At 39.4% G+C, this 15,084-nt stretch overlaps 1 protein-coding gene across 1 annotated transcript in view; it reads left to right on the plus strand.

The window, feature by feature from the left end:
- The window catches only part of BRWD1 (bromodomain and WD repeat domain containing 1), a 116,127-nt gene that overhangs the window by 52,025 nt on the left and 49,018 nt on the right, over positions 1-15,084 (plus strand). Inside the window, exons 18-20 of the mRNA XM_060098473.1 lie at positions 4,182-4,367; positions 9,321-9,504; positions 11,973-12,066. Coding sequence (XP_059954456.1) covers positions 4,182-4,367; positions 9,321-9,504; positions 11,973-12,066 — 464 coding nt within the window. The remainder of the gene's footprint in view (positions 1-4,181; positions 4,368-9,320; positions 9,505-11,972; positions 12,067-15,084) is intronic.

A 15,084-nucleotide genomic window follows, 5' to 3' on the forward strand; every position in this document is an offset into this window, starting at 1 on the left:
TTACTCTTTCAAATTTTTTTTATTAGTTTGATTGAAGTCTACTTTATATACAACAAAATTCACCACTTTTAAGTTTAGAATTCAAATGAGTTGAGAAAAGTTAAACAGTCCTGTAAACCACCACCACAATCAAGATACAGAACATTTCCAGTGCCCCCAAAAGTTCTCTTGGGCCTGTTTGGTATTAGTCCTCTCGCTTCTCCTGGCCCCTTGTAATGACTGTTTTATTTTGTCACTTTGATTTTTCTTTTTTAAGGAATTTTGTATAAATGAAATCATACAATATGTAGTCTTTTCTGTCTGGCTTCTTTAACTTAACATGGTGCTTTTGAGATTCATTCCTGTTGCAGGTATCAGTCGTTTTTTCCTGTTTATTGATAGTGCAGCATTGTATGGATATACCATCATTTATCTATTCACTAGTAGCTGAAGAACATTTGTCTTTTTTCCATTTTGTGGCTGTTCTAAGGAGTGCTGAAATACCCAACTATCCTGTGGATTTGTCTTATTTTTTCCTTCAGTTCTCTCAGTTTTCGCTGTATGTACTTTAAAATTCTGTTATTATGTACATACACATTTCAGATTGTGCTCTTGGTGAATTAATTCTTTTTTTTACAATTTTATTTATTTTTGGTTGCCTTGGGTCCTTGCTGTGCGTGGGCTTCCTCTAGTTGTGGCGAGCGGGGGCTACTCTTCGTTGTGGTGTGCGGGCTTCTCATTACGGAGCATGGGCTCTAGGTGCACGGGCTTCAGTAGTTGTGGCACGTGGGCTTCAGTAGTTGTGGCTCACGGGCTCTAGAGCACAGGCTCAGTAGTTGTGGCCCGCGGGCTTAGCTGCTCTGCGGTATGTGGGATCTTCGCGGACCAGGGCTCGAACCCATGTCCCCTGCATTGGCAGGCAGATTCCCAACCACTGTGCCCCAGGGAAGCCCTGAATTAATTCTTTCATCCTTATGAAATGTCTCTTTTTATCTTCAAGAGTATTTCTTGTTTTGAAGACTATTAACTTTGTTTCATATTAAAGTAAATAATCCAACTTTTTAAATTAGTGTTATCATGGTGTATCTTTTCAATTCTTCTAACCAATATATCTTCATATTAAAACAGGTTTCTTGCAGGCAGCAATCCAGTCTGACAACCTGCCTTTAATTGGACTATGTAGACCATTTACATTTAATATAATTATTAGTATAGTCAGGCTTAAAGCTCTACATAATGCTACTTGTTTTGTCTTTATCCTTTCTGTTCTTTGTGCCTTTTCTCCTTTTTTTCCAAACTTTTTTGAAGTTGCTTATTTTTTAGTGTTTTATCATTATTGCCACTAATGTTTTATTAGCAATACCTGTTAGTCTTACTTATTTTTAATGGTTGTTCTAGGGCCTAAATTGTCAGTGTGTAGTTTGCAGACCCATGGTTTTATCCATGACCTTTTATGGGGTCTTCGAGGTTATGACTATCTTCATAATAATATGGAACTATTATTTACCTTTGACATTTGCACTGATGAAACAGAAGCAGTGGTGGGTGAAACATTTGGTACCTGAGCACAAATCTAGGCCGTGGCACCAAACTACTAGCGGTCATTGTATTCTCCACTGCTTTGAACACACATTTTTAAATATTCTGAGTGTTTAAATTGGAAATATGCTTAAAACAGTTCTTGTTTTGTCTGAAGTCTCTATTCTGGCTAGTGGGAACAGGTACTATTGCCAGCCCTGTGAAAGTTCTGGCAATTTTTTGGCATGAAAAAATGGCTTGGCTTTTTCATGTTTTATTCCCCAGCGTGGTGGAGTTTTAACCAATGTGTGCACATATTATTTAGCCAAAGAATCGATTCCTCATTGTGTACCTCTGAGCTTTCTATTCAATCCAGTCCTCTCTGATATTCAGCCCTGCATATTTTAGTCTTTCCCTTGCTCTCAAACTCTGACCTCTGTCTCTCAACTCATTGTGACCTCTGGATGGTACTTGGGTTCCCTCTCCTTGTTCTGTAGTTTGGAGATTGCCTCCAGGCTGTTACCTGGAGCAATCAAAAGACTGGGCTCCATTGTCTTCTCTCAGGGATCACAGTCCTGTGCTGTTATCCAATATCTGAAAGCCCTTCTTTCATATATACTTTTTTCTAGTGTTGTAGTAGTTTATAGTGGAAGGACACTGTAGTACTTAAGCCTTTATGTGTAGAACCCTTCTATAGTATTTGAATGGTGACTGCATTATGCCAAGTAAAAACAAGTATCATTCTTGATATTTCCCAAGTTACATTTAAATTCAGTGCTGTGAAAGAAAAGTTACATAGGGTTTTTTGGGGAGGGGAGAGGATTGGAAGTCTCCTTTTCTGCTGTTTTCCCTTTGGTTCCATGTTGTGATCTTAGGGATGTTATGTTATTCCTAGTGCTAATTAAAGTCTTGTTATCCTTTTACGAAATTTTTTTTAATATACATTTATTTATTTTATTTATGTTTGGCTTTGGCTGTGTTGGGTCTTCGCTGCTGCGTGCGGGCTTCTCTAGTTGTGGCAAGCGGGGGCTACTCTTTGTTGTGATGCGAGGGCTTCTCATTGCGATGGCTTCTCATTGCAGAGCACAGGCTCTAGGCGCACGGGCTTCAGTAGTTCTGGCACGTGGGCTCAGGAGTTGTGGCTTGTGGGCTGTAGAGCGCAGGCTCAGTAGTTGTGGTGCACAGGCTTAGTTGCTCCATGGCATGTGGGATCTTCCCAGACCAGGGCTCGACCCTGTGTCTCCTGCATTGGCAGGCGGATTCTAAACCACTGTGCCACCAGGGGAGTCCCTTGTTATCCTTTCAGATTAGGGCTCCACTTCTTGCTGTTTTAGTTCATTTTTTGACAGTGGTCAAAAAGTTTCCATGGTTTTTGTTTAGCTCTTCTAAATTGTTCACTGATTTCCACAGTAAAATGGAGATGTTATCAATAAGATTTAAGGGATCTAAAAGTAGATTAGTAGGATAGAAGGATAGAAGTATTTTTCCCCCTGAAATAGTATATGATATTTTTCAGTTTCTGACGTGTTACTGTGGATGCACGTATATCTTTGCATTCTTTTTGCCTAATACCCTAGTAATTTCAATTTGTTAAGGTTCTGCTTATAAGCTTATAAGCTGAGGGGGTGGTCCATGTTATATATTATGTTCAAAGAAGATGCGTTTTATGGTGGGAGGATATGTAACGAGTTGTTTGCATGAAAATGTCAATGTTTAGGCAAATTTCAAGACCCCACAACCATCTAACACTTTTTATCCATTAACACTAACTGAACCTATTAAATATCTCTGAAAATGTATTATTTGAAAAATAAAGAAGCAAAGACACTTAAAAATATCTGATTTTGTACGTGTAGGATTATGGCTATGCTTAAAGCCTATTTGAAAGAGTGACTTAAGCTTGGTGGGACAGGCATGTGGAAGCTGCCTCCCTCTACTGTGCGTATTTGGGGTGGGAGAGAGCTGGAGTTGGGAGTGGTCATTTGTTGAAGGCCTAAAAGGTGTTACTTACTCTTTTTTATTTCATAAGACAGAGAAATGCCACTGCTTTTCTCTACATCAGAAATCGCACATTGTTGGATGTTACAGTCAGAGAGACCTTGGGAAATAAGATTTTAATGAAATACTTGTATAAATGAGGGGCGTTAATGTGAAACAGAAAAACAAGACTTTCACTTTCACTCAAGTGTGTTTCCAGGTGCTCACTTCTAGGGATTTCAGAACCTCTGTTGAGGTTTTTGTTTTTTTGTTTTGTTTTTGTTTTGTTTTTGTTTTTTTGCGGTATGCGGGCCTCTCACTGCTGTGGCCTCTACCGCTGCGGAGCACAGGCTCCGGACGCGCAGGCCCAGCGGCCATGGCTCACGGGCCCAGCCGCTCCGCGGCATGTGGGATCCTCCCAGACCGGGGCACGAACCCACGTCCCCTGTATCGGCAGGTGGACCCCCAACCACTGCGCCACCAGGGAAACCCCTCTGTTGAGGTTTTTGTGGTACTTAGCACCCTAAAGTTTGTTTTGAATTTTTTCTATGACTTAATTAGTTATGAATATAAAGGATATCTTTAATTGATTATTTTTGAAAAACAAGAATTCTGACAGTTGCTAATGTAATTTTAATTGTAGCCTATTGAAAGTTTTTACCTCTTCATATGTATTATGATTTCATATTCATTCTTTGAATTTGCAGGTGATGGAGAGGTAATTGAACAAATTATAAGCCTACAAACCAATGACAGTGGTGAACGAAGCCCAGAGTCCAGTGTTCTTGATGGAATGATAAGACAGTTGCAGCAGCAGCAAGATCAGAGAATTGGAGCCGGTCAGGATGCTATTCCAAGTGGACTTTCAAATGGGGAAGAAACACCCCGAAGAGGTAATAAATATATGAGAGATATTTTGCCTTAATATGGCTGGATTGAAACTGAAGAATAAATGAAATCATTGTCCCCTACATGCAGTGTAAAAAAACCTTAAGCAATGTACGCTTACAACTTGAGTAGTTGTCTGGAGGTAGCTTTATTAGGTGTAAGGTTGATGGACTAACAAATGGACATATGAATTTCAAGTACTATGAAAGGCTATTGAAATCTTTTTGCTCTAAAATAAGAGTATTTACAAAATTACATTAAATAGATAAGAGTAAAGAACAAAGTGTTTTCTAAAGGAAACACTAGGTTTCCTTTCCTTTATAATCCTTAAAAAACTGAATTGAGTAGAGCCCTAATGTTTCTTGAATCAGAAAGCTTGAAGTGAGTTTTCAGGGCAAAGTACTTGATATTGGAATGTAGTAATAATTATATTAGTGGAAATAATCTGTGGAGATGTGTGGAGATGGGTGATTGTTATGCAGCTGAAAACTCACTCTGGAAAAGCTAAAACCTTGTGGAAGATAAGAGAAGATTTGAGAGGCTGTAAAATGCTATAAAATTTCCTGTCTCTTTATCGTTCAGTGCTGTGTTCTGAACAGTTTCTTCAGCTCTTTCTGCCCTTTCACTCTTTTTTTTTTTTTTTTTTTTTTTGTGGTACGCGGGCCTCTCACTGCTGGGGCCTCTCCCGTTGCAGAGCACAGGCTCCGGACGCACAGGCTTAGCGGCCATGGCTCACGGGCCTAGCCGCTGCGCGGCATGTGGGATCTTCCCAGACTGGGGCCCAAACCCGTGTCCCCTGCATCGGCAGGCGGACTCTCAACCACTGCGCCACCAGGGAAGCCCTGCTCTTTCACTCTTGATCTTCCTTTCATCTAATCTGCCTCGTAACTGGGCTTTAGATTTTTTTTATTATTATTTGTTTTTTATTTTGGCTGCATGGCTTGTGGAATCTTTTTTGTTTGTTTTTAATTTCTTTTTGGCTGCATTGGGTCTTCATTGCTGTGCACGGGCTTCTCATTGTGGTGATTTCTCTTGTGGAGCACGGGCTCTAGGCGTGTGGGCTTCAGTAGTTGTGGCTCACGGGCTCGAGAGCACAGGGTCAGTAGTTGTGGCATGGGCTTAGTTGCTCTGTGGCATGTGGGATCTTCCCGGACCAGGGATCGAACCCATGTCCTCTGCATTAGCAGGTAGATTCTTAACCACTGTGCCACCAGGAAATCTCGGCTTGTGTAGTTCCCCAACCAGGGATCGAACCCAGGCCCTTGGCAATGAAAGTACGGAGTAGTAATCACTGGACTGCCAGGGAACTCGCAGTACTTTAGATTTTAATTTGTAGCGGCTGTTAGGTCTACAAGTTTCATTTTTTTCTCTTTAAAATGACTTTAAAATTAGTGCCTTATACTTTAAGTTTTACTTCTTTTTTTTTTTTAAAGAAGATGTTGGGGGTAGGAGTTAATTAATTAATTAATTTTTGCTGCGTTGGGTCTTCGTTTCTGTGCGAGGGCTTTCTCTAGTTGTGGCAAGCAGGGGCCACTCTTCGTCGCGGTGCGCGGGCCTCTCACTATCGCTGCCTCTCTTGTTGCGGAGCACAGGCTCCAGACGCGCAGGCTCAGTAGTTGTGGCTCACAGGCCCAGTTGCTCCGCGGCATGTGGGATCCTCCCAAACCAGGGCTCGAACCCGTGTCCCCTGCATTAGCAGGCAGAGTCCCAACCACTGCGCCACCAGGGAAGCCCACTTCTTTTATATATTTAACTGTTTTGGATTCTAGCAGCACAGAATTGGGTCTATCAAAACTTTGTTCTTGACATACTCTTATTGTTCATTTACACATCCTCCTCTTTTATTTGTTTTAAATCATGGTAATAGTCTACATCTTTTTATGTGGTCCTGTCCTGTTTCCCTATCCCAAGATAACAACTATTCTGAATCTCATGTTGAATCTTTGCCTTTTAAAAAATAGATTTGACACTCTTAAATGTATGAATAAAAAGCATTTGTTTTTAAACTTTTTCCGAAGGTTTATAAAGGTTAACTTTATCAAAAGGTTTATAAAGGTTTATAAAAGGTTTATAAAGGGACTTAATTTTTTTTCACGTAGTGCTGTATTTTTAAGATTGCTCAGTTGTCACATTGGATTAATTTTGACCATTGTGTACTCTGTTGTATATCTGATTTTATCAGTTCATTCTCTTGATGGGCTTTTGAGTAATTTTGAGATTTTGCTAATCTCAAACAGAAATGTTATTAACAGTCTTGTATGGGTCTCGTATACACTTGAAAGAATTTCTCTCTCTCTGGTATGTTTTTCTTCTAAATTTTAGAGTAAGATGTGAACTTTATCCCTTAGGCTTCATTCTATATCTTCCAAGAACCGGAACGTTCTTTTATATGATCATAATACAATGATCACAGTCAACAGACTTTACAATACTACACAATGTACAGACTATACAATACTGCTCTCTGATGTACAATCTTTACATTTCCCCACTTGTCCCAAAATTGTCCTTCATGGCTTTCTAAAATTTTAGGGTTTAATCAAGCCTTGGTCCATGTGCTTAATTATTGGGTCTCTTTTAATTTAGAACAGTTCCCTCATGGCACGGGTACTTTTTTTTTTCGCGGTATGCGGGCCTCTCACTGTTGTGGCCTCTCCTGTTGCGGAGCACAGGCTCCGGACGCGCAGGCTCAGCGGCCATGGCTCACGGGCCATGGCTCACGGGCCTAGCCACTCTGCGGCATGTGGGATCTTTGTGGACCGGGGCACGAACCCGTGTTCCCTGCATCGGCAGGCGGACTCTCAACCACTGCGCCACCAGGGAAGCCCGGCACTGGTACTTTTGAAGAGTTCAGGCCTGTTGTTTCACAGAATTTTCCTCAATTTGAATTTGTCTGATTATCTTATAATTGGATTCAGGTTAAACATTTTAGGTAGGAATACTGCATAGTTGCTGTGTTCTTCTCAGTGCATCAGAGCAAGAGGCACAAGATATGTATGCATTTTTCTGCACCTTGCTTTTTTCCCTTAACAGCGTATTCTAGAAATCACTCTCTTTCCATTCACAGAGCTCGTCTTCATTCCTTTTTATAGCTTCATAGTACTCCACTGTGTGGAATAACCAGTCTTTGTAATTAATCTGTTTATGGCCAATTAAGTTATTTTTCATGCTTGCTATTACAAGTAATGTTGTGATACATAACATACATTTTCCTCAAATTGTTGGAGAATAATACTATGACTTGGGCAGTCAGATTTAGAATTTAGGGCTTCCCTGGTGGCGCAGTGGTTAAGAATCTGCCTGCCAACATAGGGGACATGCATTCGAGCCCTGGTCCGGGAAGATCACACATGCCACAGAGCAACTGAGCCTGTGTGCCACAACTACTGAGCCTGTGCTCTATAGCCCACCAGCCACAACTACGGCGCCCATGTGCCACAACTACTGAAGCCCATGTGCCTAGAGCCCGAGCTCCGCAACAAGAGAAGCCACGGCAATGAGAAGCCTGTGTGCCGCAATGAAGAGTAGCCCCCACTTGCTGCAACTAGAGAAAGCCCACACACAGCAACGAAGACCCAGTGCAGCCAAAAAAAAAAAAAAAAAAAATTGAGAATTTATTTTTAGTTCTCAATTCAAAAAGTGTTTCTTAAACATCAATATATTTTAATATAAATTTTGGATTAATAGCAGGGGCATTTAATGTCATTTTTAATAGATGGAGTATATAATATGTTGTGCAGGGCAAATTGGTTCACATTTGATTGGTGAGCAGAATGTTGTACATAGAAGAATGCAGAGGTTTGTTCACTCATATTTGAGTTTTACCCTAAGCAAGGAGAGCTGGCGTATTTGGAGTAAAATTTAATAGCCTCCCGTAGGAAAGGATATAGCCCCCAGTTTTTTTTTTTGTTGATTTAGTAGCAGGATCCCCTTCACCCTGTGGTTCAAGAAAACTAGTACTTTGCCTGGGATTCCCTCCACATCCCCCCAGGGTGGTCTCCATCCTTTGTGACTTCCAGCTCTTGGTAGGTTGCCCTGCCTCCTGTGTCTGCCTGATCAGCTCTGCGTAGGCTCAGGGCTTGATGTGGTCTGCATTGCCCTGTTACTCACTCTCCTAGCTCCAATTCAGGTGCTGCCAGCATTTCCCCACTTTGCATTTTTGTGAATTTTTAATAATGGGCTCTGGCAGCTTGCCTGCTTGAGTGGCTTAGATTATCTCTTTAGGTCACAAATAATGTTTGTTGTTAGAGCTCTTATTATAAAGCCACCACAGTTTGAGGCATCTATTTGCAATGCTAATTTTTCCAGAAAGATGTGTTTTTAATTTGCAGGTTTGAGGAAGGCGAGGTTTTTAGGACTGCAAATATAACATTATTATAGAAAATGCTTGTACATTAAATTTCAGAAAGTCTAATAAAAATGGAAATTGAGGTTAATAGTTATGTTAATGTTTGTTCTGTAGTCTACATTTTTTTTTAACAGATCTTTATTTATTTATTTTGGCTGCGTTGGGTCTTTGTTGCTGTGCGCGGGCTTTCTCTAGTTGCGGCGAGCGGGGGCTACTCTTCATTGTGGTGTACGGGCCTCTCATTGCGATGGCTTCTCTTGTTGCAGAGCACGGGCTCTACGTGCGCGGGCTTCAGTAGTTGTGGCTCACGGGGTCTAGAGCGCAGGCTCAGTCGTTGTGGCGCACGGGCTCAGTTGCTCCGTGGCATGTGGGATCTTCCCGCACCAGGGCTCGAACCCGTGTCCCCTGCACTGGCAGGCGGATTCTTAACCACTGCGTTACCAGGGAAGTCCCCATGTAGCCTACATTTTGATCTCAGTCACATTAAGATTCTTTTTTCCAAAGTTTTTTCAGTAGATCTTTTTCTTTTTTGGTTTGTGTCTTAGGAGGAATGTATATGCATATTAGATTGAAGTTTGTTTTGTCATCATTCTTGACAATTTTCCCCTAGGTTTTAGAAGACTAAGCTTAGACATCCAGTCCCCTCCAAATATTGGTCTGCGTCGTAGTGGACAAGTGGAAGGTGTTCGTCAGATGCACCAGAATGCTCCACGTAGTCAGATGGCTACAGAGCGTGACCTGCAGGCCTGGAAACGAAGAGTGGTTGTACCAGAGGTACCACTAGGCATATTTAGGTTTGTTTTAGGATATCTATTAATATTGTTTATATCTGTGAAAATATATCTATATGGTTATTTACACATATTTTAATCTTTAGTGGTATAAATAATCATATACATATATTTTAGTAATGGGTTGGGATGTATTTTAATTGTGGTAGGAAAATGTCAAAATTGTTCTCTAACTCCATAACCAATCTTGTTTCATCTATACAAACACCCCCCTGTTCTCCCTTCAGTATTATTTTGAAAGATATTCCAGACATAATATCATTTTGTCTAAAAGTATGTCAGTATGTAATTTCTAAGTATAAGGAATTGTCTTAAAATATAACTATAATGCCATTGTCATATCTTAAAAAGCAAACAATTCCTCAGTAGAACCAAATAGCCAGTGTTTAAATTTCCAGTTGTTCCAAATGTCATGTTTTTAGTTTTTTGCAAGACTATTTCATAAGTGGTAAAATTCCATCAGAAGGCACATAATATCTTTTTCTTCATTTCTTTTCTTTTTTTCTTTCTTTGTGATGCTAGCAGGAAATGATACTCACTGCCCAGGTTCATTAATTCATTAGGGATTATAAAATAGTGATATTTCAGCTCTGAAGTCTTTATTATCTTGGATACTTCCAAATAAAAATTTACCCACGTCTACTATTTGAATATCCAGTAGTAAAGTTTGTATATAAAAAACAAGTTTGTGTATAAACAACAGGATAGCTGCCTGCTCATTTTGCTTTATTTACCTTCAAAATAAAGATTTATTCCTTTATATTCTCCCACAGTGGCCAATTTGTGTGTTTGTGTTGTTCACTGTATTAATTACACTGCTGTGATTTAGCTTATTTCTAATGTCCTTGTTAATGTTTAAATTTTTTAATCCCTGGCCAGGAGGAGCTTCTTCAGGTTGGCTCCTGAGTCCTTTTGAAATGATTTAGTAGCCTTGCGTAGCATCTTTGCTGTCAGGCATGGCAGGGTGTTACAGGTTCTTCTTGTAAATTTCTTGACCTAGACTTAGGATTAGTCTTTTATCTTAAGCGGCCCTATTTTCTTTTAGTGAGAAATGATATTTCATAAGTATAGTGTGGATCATAGGGTTTTCCTTGTACTGAATTGTAATGTACTGATTTTCAAGTTATCAGAATGGAGGCAGCAAATACTGTTTTTCATTGATATCTAAAATGTTTCAGTATTCTGTCATGTTTGTGTCTCATAATACCTAATACCTTGAAGATAATCTTGTAAAAGTTTTCATGTGTTTAGCCAGAAGAGTCAGTTGATTGGTGGAGTAATATTGGATAATACTTATATTTCATGCAGTGAATTTAAGGATGTTTATAAGTATACGATAAACTAGTGAAAAGCAAAATCTGGAATTGGGATGAGAAATACAGAAAATCACTGTTGTGTATGCAGCATTCTATAATTAAGCCTTAAAATTATGTCTGAGTTGCATGGTCATCAGAACTGAAAGTGTCATTTTAGGATACTTTTTGTTGTCAAAATCAAGGGAAGCAAACAGGTATCAGGAGTGAAAGTCCTAAAGAATATTTCCTTAAACGAGCATTTATTTTCTTAACATACAGGAAGACTGGAAGTAGTTTAAGGCTAGAATCATGGTTCCCCAGTTAATCAGGGACTTAGGCTCCTCTATTTCTGATATCCATCTTAGGAGTGTGGCTTCCAGTCTTAAGGTCACCTCAAGGTCCAAGATAGCTGGACTTTATAATAGCTATCACATATTGCATCTGTGATAGATGTTGAGATTTAGGCCAGAAGAAGGAAGAGAAGGCAGAAGGCGGCAAAAAGGACATTTCTAGTTGAAGGAATTTCATTTAAGCAGACTTAATGGTCCCACATGACATGTCTCCTCATAACTCATTGACCAGAATGTCCTCATATGGCCATACTTAGCTACAGATGAGGCAAGGTAATACAGTCTCTATTTAGAGCAGCAGAGAGCCTAAGATGAAAATTGAGATTTTGCTTCTAAGGAAGAAAGAAGAGTGGATTTTGTGAGTCAGCTAGCTGCTGCAGTATAATTTTCCCAGAGAAGAGCATAGCTCTTTCTAGAGCTCTATTCTAAAATACACTTGAGTTTTTATGAAGGAGATGCTGAGTGATACAGTAGAATCCTTTAGAGAATGGATTTGCAATCTTGGAAAATCATAGGTACATTTTGAGTAGCTAACACGAGAAATTCTGTTTGAGTTGGTCTTCATAGGGCCAATCAAAATGTAAATGCATGAATATTTCTGTGTTAAATATGAAAAAGAGGACCTCCTAGCTGCCTCTGAGATTTTGGTTATATTAAATTTCTAGAAGAGTGTAGTTTGCCTTAAGTTTTGTTATAACTTTAGCAATTTTCTGTATTAATTAAAAAAATACTTAAGTTATGATTCCCAGAATCGTAATGATTAGTTTTTTCTCTATATATCCTTTATTTATCAGCAACTAATATAACTGGGTACTTAAATTTGTAGGAAGTTGGAAGACTTCAGAATAGAGAAAGGTGAAGAAGAAAGAAATCTTTATGTAATTGGAAGAAAGAGGAAGACTCTCCATCTTTCACAAAAGGTAACCTAAATTCCATTTCCTTAGGAATAAACAAATTAGAAATTAAACTGAAATTTATAGTTTTCTTTTTGATCAATGAGAATATTAGTAATATTAGTCTTCTGTTTGGGATTTAAAATAGTAGACATAAAGTTGTACAGGTGTTAGGAAAAGTGGCTTGAAGCTTGCGGGAAGTAGCCTAATGACTAACAGTGATGAAGGATTCTAGAAAATTATTGTTGGGATTTCCCTGGTGGTCCAGTGGTTAAGACCCTGAGCTCCCAATGCAGGTGGCATGGGTTTGATCCCTGGCCGGGGAACTAAGATCCCACATGCCTCACGGCACGGGCTAAAAAAAAATGTTATTGTCCAATAACCACTAGAACATTGCCAGCCCATCAAAAGCATTTGGTATCCATTCCCAATCACTACTCTCTCCTTTCTCCTGCAGGTAACTAACTGTTTGACTTCTAAAGATGCTGGTTAGCTTTGTCTGTTTCTGATGTTTTCCAAATCATGCATTTATAAAAAAAATCTTAGATGTCACAGTGGTTTGCGACAAAGCCCAGCCCTACCTGAGAAAATCTTATTCCTTAGTGTTTAATTTCTTGACCATCATATGTGAAGCATTAACAAGTTAATGGAATTTACACAAAATGTATGCACGGTCAGTGCTACAAAACTGTGGTGAAAATGGTTGTGTTTGTAAGATAGTCTCTCAGTTGATCATTCAATTTTGTAGCCCTATTGTGAGAAATGGCCTGTGCATGCCTGTCTGCCACATTAACTGCCTTGATGCATGGTATTTTTGCTTATGACTTGGGCTTTGAGAATTAAATAAAAATAGTTTCTATCTTATTATTTAATTTAAAAATAATTCAAATCTATTACGTCAAGTACTGAAAAGAAAAAAAGGTTGACTGAGTATCTTCAGCTACAGTTAGGATATTTTCTCATGATAAAAAACCTTCAAAGTTAAATTTACTAAAATTTTTAAGAAATTAATTTTTTCATTTGTTTTATTTTTGCTGGAAAAGTTTTGAAAGATTTTTAAAAATTTGATTACTATGCTATTATGTATTCAGAAATTTCTAATTTGGATTTGTAATTTGATAAATTACAATCTGTATAATTAAATTACATCAGAAGTTATTCAAGAAAGTTATAAAGTTAAATACAGAGAGCTTTAAAAATTTCAATTTAGGGCTTCCCTGGTGGCGCAATGGTTGAGAGTCCGCCTGCCGATGCAGGGGACATGGGTTCGTGCCCCGGTCCGGGAAGATCCCACATGCCGCGGAGCGGCTGGGCCCGTGAGCCATGGCTGCTGAGCCTGCGCGTCCGGAGCCTGTGCTCCGCAAAGGGAGAGGCCACAACAGTGAGAGGCCCGCGTAACGCAAAAAAAAAAAATAAAAAAATTCAATTTAGCTTTTAGTCTTAAAAATATTATCTATTTTAAACCCTGTATTGGATAAGAAGGCTAAGCCTTACACTTAATCTGTTTATGTACAAAGTACAGATATACTACATAAGTGTTTATGTACTGTATGTATGTCTGTGGTATTACAATTTGAGGGAGCAAATTAGGAGAAAGTCAAGTTTCCTGTAGGGTAGTGGTAATGTAAAAAAAAGGATAAGAAACACTGATCTAAATGGAATCATACAGTATGTATATGTAATCTTTTGTATCTGGCTTGCATTTGCCCTTGTGAGATTTATCTTTGCTGTGAGTAGTTGAAGTTCATTTGTTTTCACTGTTGGATAGTATTCCCTTAATGAGAATGTTGCTGAATATGAATTAGGAATAGTATGCTAGGAACAATATTGGTTTCAACATTTTGTACATATTTCTTGGTATCCGTTTGTGTATTTCTTTTGAGTATATGTACTGGAGTGAAATTATTGGAGCACAGGATATGTGTATATTCAACTTTAGTAGTTAATGCCACATGTGGTTTCAAAACGATTGCACTCTTTTTTTTTTTTTTTTTTTTTTGCGGTACGCGGGCCTCTCACTGCTGTGGCCTCTCCCGTTGCGGAGCATAGGCTCCGGACGCGCAGGCTCAGCGGCCATGGCTCATGGGCCCAGCCGCTCCGCGGCATATGGGATCCTCCCAGACCGGGGCACGAACCCGTATCCCCTGCATCGGCAGGCGGACTCTCAACCACTGCGCCACCAGGGAAGCCCCGATTGCACTCTTATAGTGAGATAAGTATTAAAGTCTCACTATGTTTGTAGATCTCTTTGTTTCTACTTACTTTGCTTTGTGTGGTTTGAAGCTATGTTATTTGGTGTGTACAAATATAGAATTTCCCTACTGAATTGAACCTTTTACCATTATGAGCTTTTCTCTAGTAATGCTTTATTCTTCAAATTCTTGTATATGAATGTAGCTGTGCTAGCTTTCTTTTGGCTAGCGTTTTCATAGTACATGTTTTTATCCTTTACTTCCTGTCTTTCCCTTTTATTTTGTTTTTTTAAAAAATAAATTTATTTTATTTATTTTTGGCTGCTTTGGTTCTTCATTGCTGTGCGCTGTTTTCTCTAGTTGTGGTGAGCGGGGGCTACTCTTCGTTGCGGTGCACGGGCCTCTCATTGCGATGGCTTCTCTTGTTGTGGAGTACAGGCTTTAGGCGCGTGGACTTCAGTAGTTTTGGCACATGGGCTCAGTAGTTGTGGCTCGCGGGCTCTAGAGCACAGGCTCAGTAGTTGTGGTGCATGGGTTTAGTTGCTCCGCGGCATGTGGGATCTTCCCGGACCAGGGCTCGAAGCTGTGTCCCCTGCGTTGGCAGGCAGATTCTTAACCACAGCGCCACCAGGGAAGCCCTATTTTCTGTCTTTTTTGGTTTTAGGCTGTTTCTTGCTGTTCTGAATTTTTTTCTGACCAAATATATTCCATTTAGTTAGTTCTCTTCAGCTGTGTGTATCCTGCTAATAACCTTGTGTTTTTAGTTTTAGTTATTGTATTTTTCTGTTCAGAATTTTCCAGAGTTTTCAGTTTTCTGCTGAAGTTCTCATTATTTTAATTCCTTGAAAATCAG

This window comes from Mesoplodon densirostris, chromosome 5, assembly GCF_025265405.1.
Source record: "Mesoplodon densirostris isolate mMesDen1 chromosome 5, mMesDen1 primary haplotype, whole genome shotgun sequence".
Classification (NCBI taxonomy): Eukaryota; Metazoa; Chordata; class Mammalia; order Artiodactyla; family Ziphiidae; genus Mesoplodon; species Mesoplodon densirostris.